We start from the raw sequence: 26,827 nt of genomic DNA, 5'->3' as shown, positions 1-26,827 counted from the left end.
CGGCGGACCCCTGCTATAGAAGAAAACTGTTTACTGTGGGAATCTGTTCTTCTGAGCACTGGGTAGGTACTTACACCAGCTCTCACGGTGACAGCCAAATTAGGGTGTCTCTTCAAATCTGTGAAGCTAAATAAATGAGGGCAGGCCCCTCTTAGCATCTAGAATGCAGTGCGTGTACACTGGTGTTATTTCACATATCAGATTCCCGCGTGGAAAACACTGTCATGCCATTAATAATCTTTGGAGGAACACCTTGAAACTTGACTCGATGAGGGCACTTTGCAAATGGGCTTTAATGGCTTTTATTTCTCATTCTTGCCACCTCAGATCTAATCAGCTGTTTTGTCATTTTCAATTCCTATTTGGCAGGATTCTCCAACTCCCCTGGCTTTCCAGATAAAGGCTCAGAGGAGAACTAGGCCTCGAGGCATCTAGGAGTGGGGAGTAGGTCAGGGAGATGGAGGGCTTAGTAGATGATGACCTTCAACCATGGCTGATTCGAGAGGACCAGGAAGGAACCTAAATCCCTGGATGACCCCTAATCCACCCTCCACCTCTCTTCTGGGGTTCACTCAAGTCCTGACATTGCTTTCTCTGGGGAAAAAGATATTTCACTCCTCGGTTAGGAATGAGCTTCAAATCTCATATCATTCTGTGTTGGCTAGGAAGAAGATGAAGGTCTGAATTAGACACCTCTTAAATGGGTAACTTTTCGTTATACAGAGTGATTGAGCTCTGGTTCAGCTCCTTCAAACAGGAACACCCACCCCCATCCAGACTGAGCAACCAAAGGGCCACCTTTGATGGTGACCCTACCTCCCTCGGAAAGCAGTGAGGAATTGCAAATAATGAAAAGGAATCCATTCCATAAAAATAAAATTACAATGAAAAACATAATTAAAAATCAGTAAATAAAATTCATAAGAGCTATTTTTTAGCGTTTGCATGATGCTAATGACCTTACCTATAATCCTTACTACAACTCAAAAATATCATTGTGCTCATTATGTAAGACAGAAAAAGAAGGTCAGATGGCAAGTAGTTTCTCAAGGGCCACAGCTGGTAAGTAGCAGAGCTGTTTACAAATGCAGATATATCTCGCTTCTGAGTCTATAATCTTAACTACCTACTAGGTGCCTGTGCATCTTTGCTAAATCACTTTACCTCTCTGAGCCCCCGTGCCCTCAGCTCTGAAATGAAGCCAAAGATGATAAAATCTCTAACCTCACTTCTAAATCAAAATTCTGATTCTATTATTCTCACCACTCCCCTTTCAGGAGGGGAAAAAGTAAACACATAACTTCATACGGTAACTTAGTGAAAAAACAAAAACTAAATTTCCAGGGTATATCTTTGAGTCAGTATTTATGTAGTACACCCTACTATACACACCATCTTAAAATAAACTTAAGATACAAGCAAGCAACAGTGAGTAATTAGGAATCATACCCTGGTAGACTTGGTAAAGAGATGAAATGGAGACCCATTCTGACCTGATCTGCAAAAAACTTAAAAGCAATGTTGAAGGTAAATATAAATCAGAGCAAAGAGCTTTCCAATCAAAAATTCAAGATTTTGGATTATTTTTAAAAAGCATTATGCTTATTACACTATACTTATTAAGATCAAAAAATACTTGCTAGCAAGATCTTTCAGCAAGGATTGAAGTTACAGGCACTTTGGAGGTTAGCAGAAACTTGTCTGATTCATTTATTTACTCATTCTGAGTATTTCTGTTTAATTCTGAAACCTAAAGCAGCCAGTTAACTAAAAGCTCTCATTCCTGCAATGTTCCAATATTGAGTGTCCGAGACAGAGGGAAGGATCCGGGCTGAGATGATAAAATCTAAGGCCCTCCCCTGAACAAGAGATGGGAGCAATTTCCTTCCAGCCAATTAAACTCAGAAATCTAGGATCTATCCCAGCAGGGACATGGGGGGATTGGCTAACATTAAACCCCATGATGCAAGCCAATCAGCTCACAGGGAGAAATCCAGCAACCTCCCCTTAGGACACAAGCTGTGGCAGTTAAAGCAAATTCAAGAGCAAGTATGTGGCGGAAGGCAGATTTCCTTCCCTGTCCTACAGATCCTAGCAGAGTGACTTGCTCCCAGCCTCATTTATGTACTTTGTTTTGGCATTTCAAATATTGATTTGTAAAATATTCTTCAAGAGAAAGCCACTTGGGGACCTTTAAGTTGGGGTTCACAAATGATGCATGCCCAGATGTGTTTATTGCACGATGGACATACACTTCTTCCCTCTCCTTCCCCTCCACCTAAGTGTCTCTTTATTCACTACTTTAATTACCTAATCGTAAATTTCTTTAGGGGGTTACTTAGAAAATTAGCATCAAAGCTTGGCGGTAAATTCAGGGGCTTTTGGAGACAGTCCAAGCTGTTTCACCTGTGATTAATTAGATGATTTTTTTTTCCTTTAAATGCCAGAAGGCTGTTGAGGTCTTTAAGCAGTTACATGACTTCTGGCACTACTGCAATTATGATTGATGCATGTGTCTGGAGTCTGAGGCAGCAGCCTGGCTTTTGTTGATGGTGTGTGTGTGTGTGTGTGTGTGTGTGTGTGTGTGTGTGTGTGTGTGAAAGAGAGAGACAGAGAGACAGAGAGAGAGAGACAGAGACAGAGACAGAGATAGAAGGACAGACTTGGGAAGCAATAGCTTGAACATCTCCAAAGGTTTCCAAAACATGAGTTGCTTTTTTAATATCCTTGCAAGTGCAAATCTAGAAGCTTCAGGCCAGGATCTTCTACGAAAATATCTCAGCAATTTCAGAAATGTTGCTTGAGCAGTCCTCTTCCTCACCCTGAATCACTGCAGTCTTTGTGGAGTCTTTGCATAAGCTCTCTTTATGACATACATTAAGGAATGTGTATTTTCAACAAGCCTTTTGCTATGTATAAAGCAGAGCAGTCACACCTGTTTTAACATTTCACCCTGGTGAAATTCAAGAAGGGGGAATGCAGGCTCTGTGGGTAATTCATTGCGTATGAAGTTATCCCCCAACACTGGCATAAAGTTAATGTAACCCCTTGGTATATTTAGAAAAAAAAGTGATGCTTTCCTGTCAGCATGAACATGCTTTCAAGGATGCAACAGAGAAATTTGGTGATTGTTTGATTCCGAGAGCCAGCTTGTCATTTTTTCTTTATACTCTGTGAATGAGGGAGAGAAAGGATCCTTCAAACCATTTGACTCAGTCAAGGTAGCAGAAAGTTCTAAGTGTTGGCCAACTTTTGCTGGTGTCTGTATAATCTTACAAACTCCTCAGCCCCTAGACTGGAGGTCATCTAATATTTGCTCCACTGTCCCTAATGCCCGTGACAATATTTATAGAGCAAGTTCAATTACCTGATACTCACCTGCCCTCTGAGGACTAACAGAAATGTTGGCCACATGGGTTGGGGAAATCTCTGCCACATGGCAGAGATTTCCCTCTAGACCAGGGGTTGGCCAACCCCTTTTATAAAGAACCAGAGGGTCACCATTTTAGGCGTGCGGGACACAAGATCTCCATCACAGCTACTCAACACTGTGGTTGTAGTGTGAAAGCCACCTAATGAAGAGGCCAGTGAATGGACCCACTGAGTACCAGTGAAACGTGTTTGCTGCCCCCTGGCCTGCAGCACTGTTTCTCAGACTTAAATGGGCACGTGGAACACCGGGTATCTCGTTAAAATGCAGATGCTGGTTCTGAGGGTCGGGAGTGTGCCTGAGATCTGCATTTCTGACCCTCCTGACCAGATGTCAATGATGCTGCTGACCCGGGGACCTCACTTTGAGCAGCAATCCTACAGTGTCTCCGCGGAAAATGTCCTTCCTTTCTGTGTCCAGGGCATGTCCAATAACACTGAGGCTCAGAGAATAGAGACGGGCTATTGGTTCATTAGGAAGATCGCTGTCGGACTAGCCTTAGGTTTATACCCTTCGGATCTAGACTCTTCGAAGATTCGTCCAGCACTCCATCCCTTGGAAGAGCCCAGATTTCCCTCTCCTGAACATCACCTTCCTTTTCTCACCTTTAAGCTTGGTGGTATAAGGTCTCCTAAGTGGACAGATGGCTCGGGCTGTGGTGCAGCTGTACACACAGCACATCAGAGTCATTTACACCTGACTGCCAGCCCCTTCCCGGCCTCGGCATGGAGGGCTCTAATGGCCAAGCAAAGGGCCCTCTGGCCCCACCTAATTGGCTGTGATGCAAAAGCTAATGTAGGTTGAGAGACCAATTAACGGGGCTGGTTTCTACCGAGGCTGCATCTGAACATCAATTATGCTAAACAACACGCTGTATTAAGACATTTCCCTGCCACTACCATTTGCTATGGGACACCTCAGAGCAGGGCAGAGAGAAACCGCCTCTCACTGCCTGCCCGAGGCGTTTCTCTCTGTCTGTCAGTACAGACGGCCGGCAATAGGGAGCACAGGTTTAGAGCTAGGAAATCCATGACGCAGGGACACATCTGACACGAACTGATTACCTCCTCTGGGCCTCAGTCTCTAGACCATGGGGGCTATGGTTCAAGAAGCCAGAGAACAGGTTGGGTGAGGGATGCTGATATTCCTTCCAAGTGACCTGCTGATTCCACTAAGAAACGGAAGCCCTGAGGCTCCGGACGCTCAAAGGATACTTTCCTTAAAACTTGACAAACAAACGATCAATAACTGAAACTGGTGGGAGGGGGAAGATCATTGTATTTTCGTCTACAGGTCAAGCTGGTTTTGAACTCCATTCCTCCCTCATCTCAAGTTTCTCCCTTAGAATGCATTGCTTGATTTTTACACCAACACTTTGGTCTTTAAGATGCCCAGTTCATTGTCATTTTTCCTGATTGTGCAGCTTGTATGTACTGAAAACGCTGAGGAATCAAACCAAATTTAAGACACGACGCGGTTGACAGTTTAGCTGGGAAGACTGGACTAATATTCAGACATCTACTCACTTACTCAATCATTCATCAATTCAACAAATACTTGTTAATCACCCACTATATTTCAGGCACTCTGGGCTAGAAACCTTTCTTTTTACTCTAAGTTTATTTCTAGATAGAAAGGTAGGTAGTCAAATGAGTAATAGTCATGCTGAGTAAGATGTGCTATTATATCTGTGATGGTAAGATGCTAAAGGGGGCACAAAATATACAAAAAACACAGAACAATAAAATTATGTCTGTTCATTAGAGCATCAAATATAACGCATATAAGGTAGGTTTACCAACTTACAACGGAGTGCCATGCCCTCTCCCATTCCTCATGATGCTTATATCAGAAACCTGCCACTCTCAAACTTTGGGAACTTTATGAGAAAACGGATAATATTAGGCATAAGCTCCCTCAATGGCCAGCATCCAAAAGCTATGTATAGTTGCACTTATTCTCACCTCCATATTTCTGGTCTTGCAGAAACAGATGTAATTTCTCGTGTTAAGGCCTCTGCTCTTTTAGACCTATGCTTCTCACTTCATACCATCACTGAGTGATCCCTTCTTATCACCTGCTGTCACTTACCACCATGTGCTGACATTCAAAATGCATTCAAGGGCTTCCCTGGTGGCGCAGTGGTTGAGAGTCCGCCTGCCGATGCAGGGGACGCGGGTTCGTGCCCCGGTCCGGGAGGATCCCACGTGCCGCGGAGCGGCTGGGCCCGTGAGCCGTGGCCGCTGGGCTTGCGTGTCCGGGAGAGGCCACAGCAGTGAGAGGCCTGTGTACCGCAAAAAAAAAAAAAAAATGCATTCAAGTCAACTCTGCTCCTATGAGCGCCAGCCCCACCTCCCTGCTTCTTAGGCTCCTCGACTTGTTCTAAAGTCATCAATTTTCCACCCAAAATCTGTAACTCCTCTGTCCTGGGAAATGGCAGTATCATACAAAACTTGGATGTTATCATCTACTCTTGTCTTTTTCTCACCCTGACACCTCATAGATCAATAAGCCCTGCCAGCTCTATTTCTCGACCCTCTATTAGATCTGTCCTCTCTTCTCTATTCCTATTTCTCTTGCCTTAGTTCAGGTCTCATCATCTTTTATTTGGACAAGGGCAATTAGATTACTATCTGATGTCTTTGCCTCTGTTATGATCTCTGATTTTATACGCTTTTAGTCTACCCAACACAGGGTGGCCCAGGTTACCTTCCTAAAATACAAATCTGATTGAAGAGAAAGGCCCGCACGGAACCTTCTACGGAGAGCCATGGCCTGCGGTGCTTGTCAAGCTATAGAGGAGAGGTTCAGCTGAGCCATCAGAGCAGCCGCCGGGAGAGGGGGTACAGAGGGTAATTAAGGATGTTAAATTCCAAGCTTCCCCTTTCTGCCCCCTGCACCTCACCTGGTATTGTGCTACTAGCTGCTTAACAATCAACTCTCACCAAGTAAACAAACAAACCCCTTATTTGTAGAGTGAGCTGCTTTCCATGGTGCAAATACTACCACTAGGGCCGGTTTCAAGCAACCAACATCACTGGAGTTTGGAAGAAATTCGCAGCTGGCTCTCGCAAGACCACAGCTCTTGTTCTTTCCTCATACTGAATGTCTCTACAGTGGGATCCAGGTTGAAAAAAAAGAACCAAAACGTTTCCCTGGCCACCTCTGGTACACTGTGGGTCACTTTCTGACAAGCCTCACCTGGAGTCAGCCGAGCCCTGGGTGAAGACAGCCTTACCGGGGACTGCGCTGGACTTCAGGGAGAGGAAACGGTGGGCAGAAACGAAATGCAAATTCATGAGCTGCCCGGGCTCTGTAAACAGAAGGTGAGGTGGAGCGCATGCTGATAGCATCCTGTGCAGCTGCCGGTGCGGATGCCCACTTTCCCGCCCAGAGGACAGGGAGGCTCCAGAACGGTCTGCCCTCGCTCATGGGCTGGCCCACCAGCAGGCTGATACCCTGCGGCCGGCCTGCCTGGAGGCCACCCTCCCAGATGGCACTGCCTCTGTTCCCCAGAGCAACACACATAGAACTTTTTCATAAGTGTGACGGAATGGATTACTCCTTTCTGCACAGCATTGTACGCCATTGCCAACATCAAAAACTTCCCTGCTTTGCTCTGGCAGCACCTGCCTTATTGATGGGGTGCCTTCCGAACAACTCGCTCACACAAAGCAATTAAACCTGTCTGACTTCAAAAGTAACATAAGACAAGCCATGTCGAGGAGTACAGCACTCACCTAATATGATTATTTCTCCTCTTCCTGGTGATGATAGAATTATGCAAAAGAGGCCTTGACCCAGTAAGGATTTTCTCTTCGGAATCAAATCTCTGCTTTCCCCTAACTCACAACCCCCCCGCCAGCCCCCCGTTTCTTCCTGTCTTCTAGCCGTTCGTTCGGCACTGCTGCCCTCCTTTGTGTATCAGCCTGCAAATCTAAGAGCTCCTTACCTGTGAAGCAGTGCGAACTGATGAAAATGTGGCCAGATGCATCTAGTAGGTAAATGATGAAGAAAAAACATCCATCTCTGTCTATCAATTCATTCTAAAAAGCTTCTTGATTGTCTCCAGTGTGACTGCAGTCCACTCAGGTGGCTAGATTTCATTTAAGGAGTGAGGCTGTTTACAACTGTCTCAGATTTCCATTTCTCATTGTCCTCGAGTGGTCTGGATCCTGGAGAGAGCGATGTCTTGTCCCTGGGCTCTAGCAGAAAAGAAGCATGGTTGATGTATTATTAAAATACTTCCATGATGGTTGCCTTAAGTGACCCTAGTTTCCCTTGTACATTACAAAGTGACCGGCCCTCTAGCCCCATGCAGAATTCCACAACGATGTAACCCTCAACGACGCTGGGCAGGGTTTGCTGATCAAGGGCTCTACTCCTATACAGACAGCATCCAATCGGACTTTTGGTGACTGTAATCTACATGGTTCAGAGTATGCTACTGCTTAGACCCACGATTTCCAATGCCAGTAGCAGTCAACTCAGTACTTATAATTTTATAGAGATGTAAGTCCATTTTAGTGTGGGTTGCTTTGCGGATACCTATTAAGGGAAACTTCTAAATCAAATCCCTAACTACAGAAGTTGCAGAAGAATCAGAGTTTCTTCTCCTGCCCCTGATTAAGCTTCTGGTCCCTTCAGCAAAAGTCCAGGGCTTATGGAGTATGTGTTTTCTAGCTTTACTATCAAAGTAAAACTTAGGTCAAGGTTATTCTAGGATCCAGGACAACAGAAATCAGTCAGCTGGGATAATAGTTGCCTGCCTGCTTTGTCTTTTATGAGAATAAGGGTGACTTTCAGGCACCCCACAGCAAGCATTACCATCTCTCAAACATCTGTGCACTCGATTCCCATGTGTCAGATGGAAGCAGATTTTAATCGTCGCTCTGTGCTGCATGGACTCCACATCCCACCACCTAACTCTGAGTCAGCGGATGTCCTTATGTGTAGGCTCTTTGCTGTTAGCAGATCCAAGTATTGAACCCAGGTGAAATCCATATATACAATTGATTGGCCACTCAGAAGAACTGTTAAACTATTAAGGTGATTGGGCTTTTCTGTTCAAAATAATGGAACAGTCCCTGCTGTGGTGGAAGACAGCCAGATACCGGAGGACACAGGAGCTTAGCTCTCTCCTGGTTGTAAAGGCACTAGTCTGGTCTTCCAGTTCCAACCCTACTCAGTCACCGTGGAGAAACAACAAGCCAGCAGGTCCCAGAGGAGATCCATGTAGAGGAAGTATAATTTCATTGGTTCTATAATAGATTACCTTAAGTCACATTTTAAGAAAAGTTAAAGAAAGGGCATAGAGATATGAGAGTTATCTAAGAACTATAGAAGCAAATAAACAATTTGATGGTATAAACTGTTAATGTTCCCCCCACACAGACAGCATCCAATCTGATTCGTGAAGCCGCTATGCCACCGTCTCTGCCAGGGAAGCCCTCCATAAGGATGCCAGTATACACGCCAAGAGTGCTTTCTCCGACCTAATTCCTTCAAACTGTCACTCCTCAAATGCGAGATCGTTTTGGAATTCAAAAATATTTGAATTGACTGTCATCCACCTACATCACCCCTGTGTCATATTTTCATTTGGCCCCTACGTAGCGTTGCTTTTGGCCAGAGCTGATCAAAGTTACACATGAAAACATCTCATTTGATTTCTAGCCAAAATCAACTAGAACTTTTGCTTCTGTCGTTAGGGTTGATAGGTGTTCCGGGAGGGCCCTTTCCCTGAAGAACAAATACACCCTGCAAAGGAAATGTGCTTTGAGGCACTGCTAGCTTCTTCTGTTTGGAAGCAATTGATAAGGACTGGCATTACTTATTCTTTAAATGTTTGGTAGAATTCACCAGTGAAGCCATCTTGCCCCGGACTTTTTTTTGTTGGGAGGTTTTTGATTACTGATTCACTCTCCCCACCATCTAAAGATATGATGAAATTCCGATCAGAATTCAAGTGGCATTTTTTCACAGAAATAGAACAAACAATTCTAAAATTTGTTTGAAATCACAAACAATGTAAATTGCTGCAGCCACTATTTTGTTAGTTGATTGTTACTGGCCTTTTTTTTTTTTTTTTTTTAACTTTTTTGATTAATCAAGGTTTTTTTTTATTTTCCATTTTGCTCTTTCACAGTTCATTATGAATTCCGTGTATTATTCTCTTAATCTTTACCCAAGAGATTATAATGTGCATCTTTCACTTAATAAACTTACTATGAATTAGTATTTTCATCACTGTTTTCTACCATTTTCCGGCAAGGCATCTTAAATTCCATTTATCTCTCTACCATGTTTATTTAAAATCCCACAAAATGATACTACTATTGTTAAAAAAATCAATATTAATTTGTATTTATCTGTATATTTACCTTTTTTTGCTCTTCATTCTTTACTGCATTTCGGTACTTCCTTTTTCTGCCGTACGCGGGCCTCTCACTGTTGTGGCCTCTCCCGTTGCGGAGCACAGGCTCCAGACGCGCAGGCTCAGCGGCCACGGCTCACGGGCCCAGCCGCTTCGAGGCACGTGGGCTCCTCCCGGACCGGGGCACGAACCCGCGTCCCCTGCATCGGCAGGCGGACTCTCAACCACTGTGCCACCCTCTGTTCTTCCTTTTATGAACCTTTTCTTTTCGTCTAAAGAATTCCCTTTAGTATTTCTTTTAGTATTAGTTTGAAGGTGATAAATTCTTTCACTTTCTGTTTGTCTGGTAATTTTTGTATTTTGCATTTATTTATAAATGATATTTTCACTGGGTATAGAATGATAGGTCCTTAGTTTTCTTTGTTTAGACCTTTAAATGTATTATTCCCTTGCTCCATTATTTCTGTAGAAAAGTCAACGTTCAATCCTTTTGTAACTTTGTTGGATATATAATGTGTCTTTTAAAAAACTCTGATGCCTTTAAAATCTTCTAGTTTAGGGCTTCCCTGGTGGCGCAGTGGTTGAGAATCCGCCTGCCGATGAAGGAGACACAGGTTCGTGCCCCGGTCTGGGAGGATCCCACATGCCGCGGAGCGGCTGGGCCCATGAGCCACGGCTGCTGAGCCTGTGCGTCCGGAGCCTGTGCTCTGCAACGGGAGAGGCCACAACACTGAGAGGCCCGCGTACCGCAAAAAAAAAAAAAAAAAAAAAAAATTGTTGGAACATCTGGAAGATAGTGGTAGGGAGTGTTCCCACTTGGGTCCGCTTTGGGCTCAGTCTCTTTCATTCAGTCTTTAGTGTCTGTGTCTAGTGCTTTCTGCAGCCAGACAATGATGTCTGAAGTGAGAGCTGACATGTACAGATGGAGCAGCTCAGACACCACATTTGAAGAAAGTAAAAGCTCCAGGGCATTGACGTCCACTTCTGGGACCAGCTCCACATTCCAGTCATCTCTGCGCTTGTGTAGGTGTTTAAGACCCAGGTCAAACAGGCTCATAATCTCACTTGCTTCTAGATCTTCCCACGAGATCTGCATCCAGGTTCTCAGGGCTTGGTGGTTGAGGAGTTTCTGAAAATCTCATAATGGGGAGAAAAGCACACAACCATCAGTTTTTTGGCAACAATGGGGTCATCTAGGAGATGCTTCCATAGGATTTCCAGGTGGCAGATGAACCACACCTTGTTGGACTCCCTGGGGTTCTGCCTCTGTGCCCTCACTTCTAGCACTCATGATTCTGTCCAAGATGACAAACATTTCTTTCTTCCAATTCTTGGACCTCTCAAGAAATGCTAGTTTGCATTTTTTTTTTTTGGTCAAGTATGCATCAGTCAATTTTTCTTCTCTTTCCATGATCCTGACAACAGAGACCAGAAAAATGGGGTCCTGGGGGATGGTGAGCAGCGACCTCTGCAGACCATCCCCAGCTGCTTGGCCAGCTCGTCTGAGAGCTCCTGTGTGCTCCCAAAGTCACTGTGGGTGAGGGTCATGTCCATGCGGTGGTGCTCGTACATCAGCCCTTCCCAGGAGCACCCTCCTGTTCCAGTGGGCCTGAAGGAGGGCCCCTTGTTCAATGAGGTCCAGGGCCCCCCAGGGCCCCCACTCCTCACAATCTGGGACACTGAGAAGATGTTCTTGAGGCTCTCCACAGCTGCGGCGAGCTGGGTGTGCTGTACGATGGCATCCTTCTTCCTTGACGTCCTTGATGCTCTTGATGGATGGTGTGGATGCTCCACCTCAAGTCTTTGCTGACGTTGGCCAGGGACCACAGGATGTCTCTGACATCATCCAGTGCATTTTGGAGCTGGTTCTGGCCCATGTGGCACCCCATATGGCACCCCGTCCAACCATGATTGGATAGCGACCTGCAGTGTGACCTCCACGGATGCCTTTCTCCAGGCCTCTCTTCTGAGGTTCCCCTCCACTTTGCCCTGCTGGTCCAGGCACAGAAGCATCCCAGTGACCTTTTGAACCTCTGTTGCAACATCCTCCTGGTCTGTCTCCTTCACGGTTAAAAAGCAGGCGGGGGGCTTCCCTGGTGGCGCAGTGGTTGAGAGTCCGCCTGCCGATGCAGGGGACGCGGGTTCGTGCCCCGGTCCGGGAAGATCCCACGTGCCGCGGAGCGGCTGGGCCCGTGAGCCGTGGCCGCTGAGCCTGCGCGTCCGGAGCCTGTGCTCCGCAACGGGAGAGGCCACAACAGTGAGAGACCTGTGTACCGCAAACAACAACAACAACAAAACCTTTTAACCAGTTTTAAACGTTTTTGTTGGTCTGCTACAGCTACTCTCTCATGACCAGAAACATAAATTAAAAAGCATCATATTTTGACCAGAAACATAAATTAAAAAGCATCATATTTTAAAATAAAAATCAGAATTCTCATTTTCTCCTAAAAATCAAATTTTTTTAGCAAAACTGGGCGCACGTTCTTGCATAGAAATAATGGCTAGAGGTAAGTAGCCCGTGTCCTTTAATTTCAGGTATATGCTCTCCAGTTTAATTATCTGGATCACTCAGTGACCCCTGAGAGTAAAAAAAGAAGAAAGTCCATAATTGAGCTTTGAGTGATACTAATACCTAATCATGTTGTATAAAAGGAGAGCTGGAGGGGACATTGAAAATGCATAGTCAGGAAAGTAAAAGGCTGATTAAAAGATTGTTGTATCATGCAACTCGAGGGAAGGCAACGCTTCAGAAAGGAGCCGGGCGGCGGGGATCATCTGTGCCGAATTCTGCTGAGCCTTCAGGTTGGGCTAGTACTAAATATTCTCTAGTGAGTGACTTACATGGAATTGGTGATCTTAGAGGGAGTCTTTTGAGCAGAATCATGGGGTTTACAGAGGTTGGGGTGGCTTAAGGAGTGAATCAGAGCTGTGGAAGTAAAGTGGTGATGTAGACACCTAGTTAACAAGTCTGACTGTGTCAGGAAGGCAAGAGAAAGGATGGTGTTGGGAAGGATGTAATGTAATACATTTCAGAGATAAGTGGTCCTTCTCGGTACATCAGCTGGCCTGTCCCCACTTTCTTGCAAGATGAAATGCTGCAAAGATATTTTCTTGAAGATGAGAAAGAGGGAAAGCTGGTCAGCATTCCCCTAACTCAGAAAAACAAAGAAAGAAGGCTTGCTGGGCTCTGCGGAGGCTAACTGAGGTTGCTAGGAAAGAGAGAAAACAAAGGTGGAGAAAAGCCTGGCTCCAGCCACTCACCGGACCTGAGCAGCCCTGCCTTGTGTGAAGTCATCCCCCTTCCCGGCCTTGACAGAGGCAACAATCAGAAGACAGAAGCTGCAGAAGCTGCCTGGGTTTTCTTTTTCAAATACCTTTGGAAGGCTGGGACAATTTCCCCCTAGCTTCAGGGATCTGTTAATTGGCGCCCCAGTAAAATTACAGAAGCAGTCTGCCTGATAATGACTGTAAATGACAGAGACGATCAGGTTTACCTTGTGATGTCCTCACGGGACTTGCGGTTAGTTTAGTCTGAACTTAGCGTCAGCTGCTCCGGGTCCTTTCTTTTCAGCAGGCAGTGGCTGGACTCGTCCTGTACTCTTTCAAACCTAATTAGTGTGAGGGCTTTCCCTCCCTCTCTCCTGCTTCCTCTCCTGTCTTGCCCGTGCTCCCTAAGCATGCCAGTCTAGGAACCCAAGCAGATTGCTTTCAGAAGGTGGGCTTTTTTGTTTCTTCGCCTTGGAAGAAACAACCCATGCCTTTGAGCTGTAGGTTATTTATTGTTCCTCCAGGAAAATATACACCAGCTTGACTGAACTCCAACCTCCCTTAACTCCTTTATGGTTTGAAGGTAGTCAGGTTAAGGGTTTTATAGCTAACTAGAGATGTTTGGAATGTATTGTAGGTCTTAAACAGGAGTGAACATGCTAAATAGCTAAAGGTTGGAGGGTGTAGTTTTCATTAAAACCGAACCTCCAGATCTTTTAACTTACCAGAAGCCACCATGTGTGTATTTATGTATGTATGCATACGTATATATGTGTGTGTCTATGTGGATGTGCAATGTATATTACAGATACATGTTACATATAACTATATTGCACATGTACACAAAGACGCATACATACCCCTTGAAAGCCCTGCTTCTCAAACTTTAACGTATGGATCACTTATGCATCTGGCTAAAATGCCGATTCTGATTCAATAGGCCTGGGATGGAGCCCACCTTCAGGTACTGTAGATGTTGTTGGTTTGGGGACCACATTTTGAACAGCAAATCCTAAAGAGAGTTTCACATGTTCCCCTCCGGCTTCTCCATGGTAACCTAGTCATCCTGCCCGTCAGTTCTGTTAATTGTTGCTCTACTGTTTCTCTAGGCTATGTGAAAGAGCCACTGGATAGGGGGCATTTTTGCTATCTCTCAAAATAGCAAATGCTTAGCTATTAAGTAAAGCAGACTCGGGATCTGTGTTCTGGTTTCCTGTTCCAGACAACTATGTCGGGAAATAGGAAATGTGATGTAAAATCTCTGTAGATTTATGTTAGTTTACTAATATTTCTTCAATGTGCTACCTTGAGCAATTAGCTCATTCATTTTTAATTAATTCGTTTTCGTCTACTTCCAGGTATGCATATAAGGTTACGAATTCACTGCTCTGTACTGATTTATATGTATACCACGATTTTTTTTTTTTTTTTTATACCACGATTTTTGAAATTGCAGTCAAAAACAGAAAATTTACCATCTTAACCATTTTTCAGTGTACCGTAGTGTCATGCATTTTCAAATTCTTTTGTTATAATTTACCTACCATTTCTGGGTGTTTGTAGGAGGAAGAAAATCCAGTTGAATTCAGTTAGTCATACTGTTGAAACTGTAAGTGCCAGAGAAATCTTTGAAAATATAAATGACAACACATCACTGCATTCTTTAAACTTATTAAAGGGCTTCACATTGCACTTAGAGTAAAATGTAATCTGTTTCTCCTGATTAAGAGATTACATCCCTCTGGCTTATGTGTGTGTTCTAACCACACTGACTTGCTTTCTTTTCTTGGTCATGCCAAGTTCTCTTTCCTGCAATGGTTTGTCCACAGGACGCTGCCACCCTTCAGTGGTCCCTGGCCACCACAATTCTCTGTCACATCAATACGTTTACTTTCTTCACAGTATTTGACACCATCTGCAATTATCTTGCTCCTTTATTTATTCATTTATTTTCTCCCTCCTGCATATAGTGCCTATGCCCCGTGGGGGAAGCAACTTTGTCTTCATGATTGCTCTCTCCTCAGCATCTAGCACCGTGCCTGACACACGGCAAGTCGTGAATAAATATAGGTGCAAATGAATGGAGATGGATGTAATGTTCAGAATCTTCCAGTTCAACTTTCTGCTTTTAAAAAAAAAAAGTAAAATGAGCTGGGAGAGTAGCCGAGAGAGACTTAAGAACTTGCCCAAGATCACAGCTGTTGAATGAAGTATGCTAAACAAGTACTCTGGTCTCCTGACTCCTCTGCCCTGTGCTCTTTCTGGTGATCACTCCACTGGTTATTGAAGGCCTACATCAGGGATCTAGGAAGGTGATGGAGAAACTGCAGAGTGGTCCATGACCTCCTTCTGACCTATATAATGACTTTTGTGTAATACGTGCATATATTATTCTTCTCTGGCGAGGTAGACTGTAGCTTCCATACAATTTCAAAAAGGTCACAGTCTTAAAAAATCTTAAAAACCACCGGGCCACATATTCTTAAGTCCCTTGCACATTTTCTCTTGTCTTCATATCAGTTCTTCTATTGATAAGAATTGAACAATCATTATGAATTAAGTATCTGCCATATTACCAAAGGATGCAGTGTTATGACTTGTATCAAAATGTTGCCATCTATATGTAAAGGGTTTGGTTCTGGACTCATGGAATCACCTGGCACATGAGGGGTCCTCTGTCAGTTTTATTTTTCAAGACTGGCAACATGAATGCTTACATACTGGCTATAGTTGCATATACCTCAGTCTTTCTTTAGCCATCTCTTTGGTACCCATTCACCTAATATACTGGCAAATAAAGGAACTTCTCATTCAAATTTCTCTGCTGCATTGGAAATGAGATCATCTGAGGGCTAAGCTTTTACTCTGGAGGTTCACATGCAAAATTTAGATTAGACAACATAAGTATAGCAGTGGGTTTGTGGATTTTGAATGTGCGTAGGGCTAATCCATCCCTTCCTACGAATATTTTGGTTCTACTAAACATGCTTTTGTATAAAATGGCTCGGGGAATGGGACAGAGGAATGGTACTCTCCTTGCAGTAGATGTTTGGTGGCACATCCTCCCAGACCATGAACCATCCTCCCTGCCCTGGGGACAAGTCCTCCATTCAGAGGTACCCTGTTCCTCATCCATTGATAGCTGGGATGGAGTAGCCAAAGCTGAGCCCACTACATGCTTCCTTATAGAAATCAGGATCTGGGAGGCAGAGATGGACCAGTTAAATCTTTAATGTGCCTATAACTCTAACTATAAATTTAGAATTGCAGGAAAATATATTTTGCCATGTATACGGAAAAACCAAGAAAGTCAATCTGTAAAAAAAGGATGAAGATGATCTAGGTAAGCTTAAAAAAAAAATTAAAAGAGGATTTCCTTGGTCTCTGACAACTTTCCTTACAATTACTCTTTTTTCCACATCTACTGATTTCATTACAACCAAAGCTTTACTAATACAAAATTTTATTTCCTGTGGATGAATCTTTTTGTTTCATTTCTTCTATTTTGCCTGGAGGCAAATGTCTATAGGTGCTGGAGTCATATTAACTAGGTTTAAATGTCGATTCGATCACTTACTAGCTAACTGCGATAATTTGGACACACTCCTACTAAAAAAGTTGTTTATCTGAAATTCAAATTTAACTGGGTATCCTTTCTTTTATGTGGGAACCCTATTTGTGACATAGTTTCTTCCTTTGTGAAATGGAGGTAGTGACACCAAATCAGCAAGGATGTTGAGGAAAATGTCAAGGATATCATAAACATTGTGTAAAACCATTTATGAGAAATATGGCCTATTACTTTCTTTCTTCCCCCCTTCTACCTATGCTGTATCTATAACACAAGAAGGCATTGCTTACAAGGTTCACCAATTGGGAGTAAATACTTCCTGGATATGCTGAACTTTTACTGTGTTAACAGACTAATACCGAGATGAAATGACTTAAAGATGAGGTTTACAGGGAAGTGAACTGGTTCCTTTAGGAACACGGGGAAACGCTTTATTACCTCTCATGAGATGATGTCTTTATTCTTGAATTAGGGAATTTGAAAGGCTGTATGTTTCAATCTACCTGACTTCGTCCAGGTACCCCATCTTGAGTATACTCTAATATGCATTCTTGTGCTAGGGTATGCCTAGGTTTTAATTATACACAAATTCGTTTCCAATTCAAACAAGTGTCTCCCCGTCTGGTCTTTCTCACCTCCTATAGAAAGAGATGAGGAAAGCAAAAGCATGAGGGAAAAAGAGAAGATGATAATATACTAGTTCACTACTTGCCTGTTTGAGGATAAAGAATGTAAGACGCTTGACTTGGGGGCACTTTATTTCTTGTCTCTTGTGTCTAAATCCTTCTCATTTTTACCTTGATTACTTCTTATATTCCCTGCGTGGAGGAACCCAGCAAGTACTGAAGAATGTCTTTAACACAGGTCCAACCATCATGTTTTCTGCTCAAGAGACACAGAGCAATGAACTTCCCTTAGAGAGGCATTTATCACCTATTTCTTTATTTATCACACCAGATCCAGTGGGATTAGATAGGACTTTTGTCTCTTCCCAGACAGTGTGGGCTTTTTGATCCAACCCTCAGCAATGGGCACAAAAATGGCGGGCGTCCATCTTTTCCTTCCTTGTTCAAAGTCACCACCTCTGGAGATGCCTTGTAAGCAGTGAGCCAGGAGCTCCTGGGAAATATCAGCAGGTCTAGTCTGACTCTGGATAGGCAGAGGCATCTTCCACCGTGGTTTCCTCCATGTTTTCCTTTCCATTTTCTTTCATGGTTTCACCTGGATGTGTCTGGGATGAGAGTTTACCACTTGGAGTCAACACTGCTTGCTTGGGATCACCAACGGGGATTGGTTTTGGCTCCAGCGAACGGACTGATGTACTGGGTGGCTGGGCTGCAGTCTCGCTGACCTGGTCAACTGAAGGAGGACAATTTATGTCTGTAAGCGTCTCTTCTGTCAGTGGCACCACATTTGTAATTTCGCACGGACTTGGAGGTGAAATACCCTTTTTGTAACAGGAGGTGCTGAAAGGGATGGCGCAAAACACAAGATCCGAGGGCAGCAGCATAAACTCGTTTTCTGGCCGGGTAATCACAAACCTGTAAGAAAAGCCAAAGATGAATTCTGAGCCCCTGCAGCTGGGACAGTGTGGCTACAGGCAGTGGCCAAAATAAGAAAGTCATTTTGCTGGGCCAAAAGAGGAAACGTTTTCGTTTTGCTTTGCTTTATTTGGTTTCTGATGAATAGTAAAAAGTAAACAGGGGCTTCCCTGGTGGGGCAGTGGTTGAGAGCCCGCCTGCCGATGCAGGGGGCGCGGGTTCGTGCCCGGGTCCGGGAAGATCCCACGTGCCGCGGAGCGGCTGAGCCCGTGGGCCATGGCCGCTGAGCCTGCGTGTCCGGAGCCTGTGCTCCGCAGCGGGAGAGACCACGGCAGTGAGAGGCCCGCGTACCGCAAAAAAAAAAAAAAAGTAAACAAACAAAACAAAACAACTCTCTGGCACAGTGCAACAGGAGAGGTCCCAGGCTAGTAACTGGGAGACTAGTTCTCACCCCTGCCTCTGAAACCAACCCCCTCTGACCTCAGGCACGCCATCTCCCTTCTGGGCCTTGCTTTTCTCATCATTTTAGTGGGAGAGGGATGGAACTATGGTTTGGGCGAACCGACTTCTAATGGCTTTTCCAACTATGTTTCTCTGCTTTTAATATCCACGACCGTAAAGAATTCGGTTGGCACGATTCTGAGCACTTAGCCCAGCTTTCTCAAAACTGGAAGATGACGTGCATGCCAGATATTTCCACCCTGGGTTAGGCCTATTTTCATGTTTAAGCTGCCAACTTTCACACAGAATGTAGTTTGGCCGACGGAGAAAAAAGAAAAGTAACCAAAGGTGCATTTGAAACCTTGACCGGTGAGCAAATAGTGAATGTCGATGAGTTTCAAAGATCACCCACAGCCTGGACCTGCGTGGACAGACTGCAGAGAAGCACGATGTCTTAGCAGGAAATCAGGCACGTGGCAAATCCTCAGAGAACATGAGTCAGATTCATGAAGACGCCAGCGTTACTGCCAGAACGCGGAGGCCGCAGAACCCTGCGTGACTTTCAGTGCTGGCCCGGATAGTCACCTCTTCTTCCCTAAGCACCCATCACAAGTCACCGCTGAGCTTTCACTGAATAATCTTCCCACTTTCCTCTCGCCCACCGAGTCCCCTGTAACCTCTGTGATATTCTGAACAAGATCTGCTGTAACCACACACTCTCTTCCAAACAGGAACATCATTTCCTTCCCTGAGGTTCGCCCAAGTATGGGCTGCACCTTCTCCCAATTACCACGGTCCACAGGTTTTCCAGAGGTGCTGGGGGTCAGTCACAGGCAGACAGACAGACAGACAGAGATGGGGGTGGGGGGTCAGCGTCATTCAGGCTTCCGAGTGCTGTTTCCAGAGCATCCCTGCTCCGCCCCATCTTTGTGGTCCATGCTCTACAGCCTTATCACCCTCCTCCTGACTCCTCAGTGTTATCCCCACGCCTCCATGTTTATTTAGGCCTTTGGCACATGGGACACTTTTCCTTTCAAACTCTAGTGCCACCGTCACCTTATGTGCCTGCAGTGTCTCCGTGATTTACGACTCCAACACGCAGACCAATTTCTTTGATTTCCACTACCCAGTGATCTTTATCTCCCAGCCGCTTTCCTGGCCACATACTGATGTTGTAACTTCCTGACACATCCTGCCTCTAAAATCTTACCCTTCAATAAATCACTCTCTGACCACAACTTCCCGTCGTTCTTTCTCTCTCATTTCCTCACTCCTGGGTACATCCGCTCTTCAGGCTATTTCCATCCGCCGTCCTTTCCCTTTGCACTGTTGCTTCTACAGATCCACAGTAAACTCCTTTTTCCATTTCTCTCAGTGATTGATGTAACTTTTACGTCTTTCTCAACTCCCTAGAAATTTGCCCCCTCTATTCTCTCAGCCAGGGCTATGCCTGTACATCACCGAGAAATCCTAGTGTTACGTAAACATTCCCTAAGCACACCCCTCCTCCACAGCCAGATTTGCCTTGGCATCCTTTCTTTTCCTCCCTTTCTCCTGCGAGCAGAGGAGTTGTCTTTCTTCGTGTTCATGACTACTCCACTTTCAGTGATGTGACTTCCTCCCCCTTCCTCCTGAAAAGGTTCAGCAATCCATCTCCACTCTATTATTTTTAATTTCTCCTTCTCTACTGAGTGCTGCCCATGTCCACCACGAGACTCTTAGTCTGGACCTACGTTACTGTGCTGTCTGTAGCTGGTACCCAGTACCCTTTCTTTCCTCCTCCCCCCCTCCACACACATTTCCTTTCTCTTCCCCACTCCTTTCAGAATGATCTTCTTTAAACTGAAATCTCTGCACATCACTCCCATATCTTAGATGGACAAAGCACAGGGGCTAGAGAAAAGGCACTCAATAAATATTTACCCAGTGAGCCTGGCAGCGAACAAGTAAATCTTTCCATTGTGGACAGTGGCTTTTTGACAGCCGCACAGGCATCGATGAGGGGTGAGTTACAAAAGAACCCTGACCGAAAATCTGGGTCTACTTTTCAAATTTCACTGGGGACAGAGAAGCCCTTCTCCTTACATGGCCAATACTACCTGGATCCCAATCCTCCGGATTCATTCATATTATTTATACTGATCCTATACTGTTATCTACTTCCCCAGCACCCTCTGTTGCATCTGGGGGCCCTAGGCTCTGGCCATCTCGTTCACACAGAATGAAGTCGCTTTGGCCCCTATGCTTAGGCGGTGGCCGGCGCTTTCTATACCAGCACACTCCCCTTTTGTGCTCTGGGTTGCGCTCTTCTTCATCTATCATGCGGTATAAGCCGAGGCACAGGACTCCAAGATTATCTAACGAGCCGCAGAATATTTGCCCAAAGGTCCTTCTTGGCTGGGGAGAGAAGAGAGAAAAACTTATGTCTGGTGGCACTCGAATCAAGCTGTAACAAGCACTTACTGGAGTGTCATTTGCCTTTTCTCCCAGTGGAAGTTTGGAAGACCCAAGAGCTACCTCCTAATACCTCTCTGGTGGCAGTAACAAGTGGGTTGGAAATCAGGTTTACCATGAGTTTTGAGCATCTAATACCGGCAGCTGTTTTTATCACTCTGGTTTTTCAGGAGCCTATTTAGGCGTGGTGTGGCAAGGGGCTCTGCTCGTTTTTATTACTACTGCTGTTTTGGTAACGATCAAGAAGTCAACATCATTAATCATTAGAGAAATGCAAGTCAAAACTACAATGAGATATCATCTCACATCGGTCAGAATGGCCATCATCAAAAACTCTAGAAACAATAAATGCTGGAGAGGATGTGGAGAAAAGGGAACACTCCTGCACTGCTGGTGGGAATGTAAACTGATACGGCCACTATGGAGAACAGTATGGAGGTTCCTTACAAAAATACACATAGAACTACCATACGACCCAGCAATCCCACTACTGGGCAGATACCCTGAGAAAACCATCATTCAAAAAGAGTCATGTACCACAATGTTCATTGCAGCTCTATTTACAATAGCCAGGACATGGAAGCAACCTAAGTGTCTATCGACAGATGAATGGATAAAGAAGATGTGGCACATATATACAATGGAATATTACTCAGCCATAAAAAATGAAACCGAGTTATCTGTAGTGAGGTGGATGGACCTGGAGTCTGTCATACAGAGTGAAGTAAGTCAGAAGGAGAAAAACAAATACCATATGCTAACACATATATATGGAATCTAAGGAAAAAAAAATGTCATGAAGGGACTAGGGGTAGGATGGGAATAAAACACAGACCTACTAGAGCATGGACTTGAGGATATGGGGAGGGGGAAGGGTAAGCTGTGACGAAGTGAGAGAGTGGCATGGACATATATACACTACCAAATGTAAAATAGATAGCTAGTGGGAAGCGGCCGCATAGCACAGGGAGATCAGCTCGGTGGTTTGTGACCACCTAGAGGGGTGGGAGGGAGGGAGACGCAAGAGGGAAGAGATATGGGAACATATGTATATGTATAACTGATTCACTTTGTTGTGAAGCAGAAACTAACACACCATTGTAAAGCAATTATACTCCAATAAAGATGTTAAAAAAAAAGAAGTCACAGTGAGCACCAGGTTGGAAAATGCCATTTTTATGAGAGAGCGGCCTTCTCCTCCTCCTCTTGACCTTGCTCTCAAGCTGCTGCCAACAAGGCACTGTGAGTAGACTGCAGACTCCAAAGCAGCAGCCAGTGAGTTCACGGAAGTCGAAAGAGAACAGTTTCTTTAGTTCTGTGATTCCTCAGGGTAAAGAACAGGGGACCTGACATAAATGGAGAAGAAAGGGCTGAGCGGCCCACTGTCACCTCTGGTTCCCACAGGAAGTGGCCAGTGGCAGCTGTCCTGGGCTTAGCATCACTCACAAGCTAGCCTGAGATGAGGAACCCAGGACCACAGACATTCAAAGAACCAGACCACGGAGGGAGCTTTGGAATGTTGTTTGCACCTGGAATTCAGATGCACAGAGCGTGGGGTCCGCCCTTATTGGCGTACGTGCCGAGACGCGGCGGACACAGAGGCGGGAAGAGGGCTGTGAAGAAGGGGCTCGGCTCAGGCCCCTCTAAAGGCCTGCCCCTGACCGTGACACCGGGGGGTCGAATGCCACGTCACTCAAAACTCAACCAAAAGGCAGGCTGAGCAGTAGATTCCTCACTGCAGCCTGGACTTGACACAGAGCCCCAAGTGCCCAGATGCCTCATTGGAATTTGCCAGAATTATTTTCTTCCTTGCTATAATCTACTGTTTGTTAGCTCGGAGGGCTAAGAAAACTCAAGCATTTTTCGCTGGGTAGCCCAGTCAGATTCTTAGGCCCAAACATGGAATCCTTCTGCCTGATTTCGGGTGACATGGTCAGATTTCTTTCTTTTTTTTGGCCATGGCCCGCAGCATGCGGGACCTTACTTTCCCGGCCAGGGATCGAACTTGTGCCCCCTGCCTTGGAAACGTGGAGTCCTATTCACTGGACTGCCAAGGAAGTCCGGATCAGATTTCTTTAGTAGTTCAAGCGTAGGGAGAGTGGGCAGGCCCTGGGTCAGACTGCCTTAGAGGGACCCTGCTCGGTCACTGGTAGGCAATAGGGTCTCAGGTAAGTATTCGTTTCTCTGCACCTCAGCTTCTTATTCTGTTCACTGGAATTAATAACGATGCCGACCATGTAAATCCTTGGAGAGATTAAGTGAAAAACAAACAAACAAACAAAGCAGACAGGCCCAGGGCAAATGCTCAGTGAATATGAACATTACGCTTGCTATTAAAATCCTTGTCAAGTGACAAAGCTACGGGACCTCTCTGATGCTTCCTGTGCACTTTTTTACCCAGAGGACGGGGATACTAACAATGGCCTGATCTCTCAGAATTGTTGCAAAAAAGCAGTTATCACGTGAAAATGCACTGTGGATTGTAAATACACTATGAATATAAATTACATTAATTCTTGTCATTATTATTGTTATTATTTATATGCTATAGGTGATCTAGGAACCCAAACAGGTTGGATCCATTTCCAAAACTCAGGGAGGTTAGGACACTCTATCACGAGAACAGTTGACTCACTTGAATGTCTGACAAAATGGTTTGGTTTAAGGACAGAAGTCCCAGCTTACACCGCATCCTTCCGGGGGAAACGGTAGAGTAACTGTTCAGCCCACAGAACTTTTCTTTATCCAAATGTTGTTCCAGCTGAGAACTTATCCCTCCTGTCACCAGCATCTGCAGTAATTCCAGCACATGGTAATTGTAGAACGCCTGGAAAGCAAGGAAGAGGCACGTGCAAAGTCAGAAGGTGGAGGTGGAGAGACGTGGTGATTGAGCGGGCATTGTTGTTTGAAATGGATCTGATGGCACAAAGCAGTGTCTCTTATGATCATTAAAATCATCCAAAAGCTGGCAGTTTGGGTAGGGCACTGGGTTAGGCAAAGTGCAGAGAAAAGAGCACTGACCTCGCTCCTGCTCTTTTGGGGAGGACTTACACTGTAATAGTAGGAGAAAAGGGGTAATGACACTGACCCCAAGGGTGTCCCTGCTTTCCAAAAATGACCAGAGGAGTGTATCAGGCCACAGATACCCTAATAATCATCAACATGTATTTAAAATATGTAATGAGACTTCTAGAGATTTTCCTTAGGGGACTACTGATATTACTATTGGTGTCTACACTTGAATCTTCCGGATGTGAATCTACTTATATTCCTTTTGATTCTGACCTATTTGAGGACAGGTATTAACTTAATCTCCCACAGCTGTTATGGTGTACTTCGAAAACAGTAGGTGTGGAGTATAAAATGAATGGAATTTCAGAATATTTGGCATCAAAATGAAGCCAGAGATTGACATGTGGGTCAACTTAGTTTGAAAGTAGCTTGAGTCTGAATAAGCCAAGCTATTTTCTTGAACTCTTTTCCCAAAGGATTCCTACACACTCAGTGTTGACTAGGCAGTGACATACATGGAAATATCATTGTAATAACTGCCCATGAGGTTTTCTTAAATCCATTGTTATCTATATAATGTTCTAAATTTCCTACCCTTTGTCTTATCGAAATTGAACTTTTATTCCAGTAGAAATGAGAATTTACATGGTTATACAGCACCTACATAAAAATCAGTAATTTTGTTTTCATTATAAATAATAGGAATGACTTCCATCGTTATTGAGAAATTTTACCATTCACTTTCTCCACGCCCCAATTCAGGGACCTGTCTTCTGAAGTCTGGGTGATGAGACAGACCTCTTTACTAGTCTTTTTCTCACTTACAATCCATTGCTCAAAATGCTTCCAGAGAGATTGTCTAGAAACACAAATCAGATCCCGCCATCCATTCCTTGGACCTGCAGTAAAACCAAGCTCAGACTCGTTTCCACGGTCTTCAAAGCCCTCAAGGTCTGACACCAGCTCCCTCTCTGAGCTCATCTCCATGAGCCATCATTCTCTCCGGTGCGCACTAGTCTATCTGCAGTTGCTCAAGTGACACTTTTACTCCTTCGTGCCTTTGCTTTAGAACATCTGGTCCATCTTTCCTCTTGGAAGACTCTATACTGGCCTCCTCATCAGAATGAGATTTTCCTTTCTTTGTGATCCCGTGGCCACTGGCTTTTACTCTATTTTATTCTTCTGCATTTTAGAGCTAGTTGTTTGTACGGAACACACCTGAGTTTGAATCTTGGACTGGCACATCCTAACAGACCGAAACACCTTTAGACAATTCGTGTATTCCTTCTCAGTCATAGTTTTATGATTTTAAAGACGACATGATAATACCCACCTTTTGAGCATTGTTTGCGGGATTAAATGAGATATACAGCACACACTACTGAATTGTGCTGTCTTTGACACTGGTGTTCATGTACCTGGATCACCTGGAGTGATATTCATGAGACCAGATCTCTGGGATCCCAGATCTACTGGATCAGAATTTATGTACAGGAGTGGGAAGCGGAATTTAAAGGGCACCTCTGGTAGTTTTGACACTGGTGGTCCTCAAATCACACTCTGAGCAACATGCCTTAAATGATGTGTTCTTTCAGACAGACGTTGTCTACTTAACATTCACGTCTTCAAGAGCACATTGGACCAGGCAGGTGTAAGAATATTCAGTGCACAGATTACTGCAAACAATTAATTATTACAAATAATTTTTTAAAAATTGAGTGCAAAAACAGCTGTCAGAATATTGAGTGCAGTTGGCAGTTGATTTTTAACAGATAAACAAATGCTGTTAGCAAAATGTAGAGCCTACTGGAGAAGGTGACCTAGGAAACAATACAATCTATGTAAATTAAGAGAAAATAAAAAGAACTTTCACAATATTTTTCAGATTAAAGATGACTTCAAACACCTTCTCCATCCTAATGTCCAGACTGAAAGAACGAACCCCCCGAGTGACAGTCACCTCCTTATATTCCCTCCCTGTTTCATCCTGCTACCCAGAAGGGTGCTTACGGATCTGGCCCCCTGAAATCCTGGAGGGAGTGGAGGATGTAAATCCAGACTGGACCACAGTCCGTTTAAGAGCAAGTGGCTGTAATGTAGAGTGATCACACATAATGCTGTTAGAATATTTCTCCACTGATTAAAAAAAAAATGGTGTAATTTCTAGGGTTATCCTGGTGTCGATGCCTCTAGGGAAACACGTACTTTACATGTTTAACAGAGAGAGGCTTAGCTTTTGACTATATCATTTCTTCAGTTTTGACATCAAAAGGCTTGCAATTCTATATTGGGGAAAATAATGGGATTTGCAAGTCACCCTTATTCTGAGCTCATCTTATATTCTTATTATTCGGGGTTCCATGGCACTGCCATGATGGGTCTCTTTTTTCTTTCCTCCCTCCCTCCCTCCCTCTCTCCCTTCTTTCCTTTTTTTTTTCATTCTGTTTTTCTTTCTCAAGAAAATATGAAAGTTGAAATGTGCCTGAAACATTTTAGGACTTCTAAATTTGAATAGTGTTTCTAATATACTCAGATTTATATTATCTAATATCTAATATATCTAGTATCTAATGTAATCAGTTCAATCAGAATTTGAACGTCTGATGCGTGAAAATGTTGCAGCCCAAAGAGTTTTAACTTGCAGCTACAGTGAAGTTTGAGGTTTTTCTCATATTACTCCTTAATAACATAGATACTAACATCCTAGCCACTCACTACTTTTAATTCTGAGA

General features: G+C 44.3%; 1 protein-coding gene and 1 pseudogene across 1 annotated transcript in view; both read right to left on the bottom strand.

Moving 5' to 3' along the window:
* Positions 1-6,725: 6,725 nt before the first annotated feature.
* LOC131747424 (exocyst complex component 3 pseudogene) lies at positions 6,726-13,104 on the bottom strand (annotated as a pseudogene).
* Positions 13,105-20,821: 7,717 nt separating this feature from the next.
* Positions 20,822-26,827, bottom strand: part of KCNU1 (potassium calcium-activated channel subfamily U member 1) — a 152,863-nt gene continuing 146,857 nt past the window's right edge. The window contains 3 exon segments of the mRNA XM_059049166.2: positions 20,822-20,906; positions 20,908-21,026; positions 23,719-23,910. Of these exon segments, the coding sequence (XP_058905149.1) occupies positions 20,822-20,906; positions 20,908-21,026; positions 23,719-23,910 (396 nt within the window).

The sequence above is a fragment of the Kogia breviceps genome, chromosome 20, assembly GCF_026419965.1.
Source record: "Kogia breviceps isolate mKogBre1 chromosome 20, mKogBre1 haplotype 1, whole genome shotgun sequence".
In the NCBI taxonomy this organism is placed as follows: domain Eukaryota; kingdom Metazoa; phylum Chordata; class Mammalia; order Artiodactyla; family Physeteridae; genus Kogia; species Kogia breviceps.
This window is presented reverse-complemented; position numbering and strand designations above follow the sequence as displayed.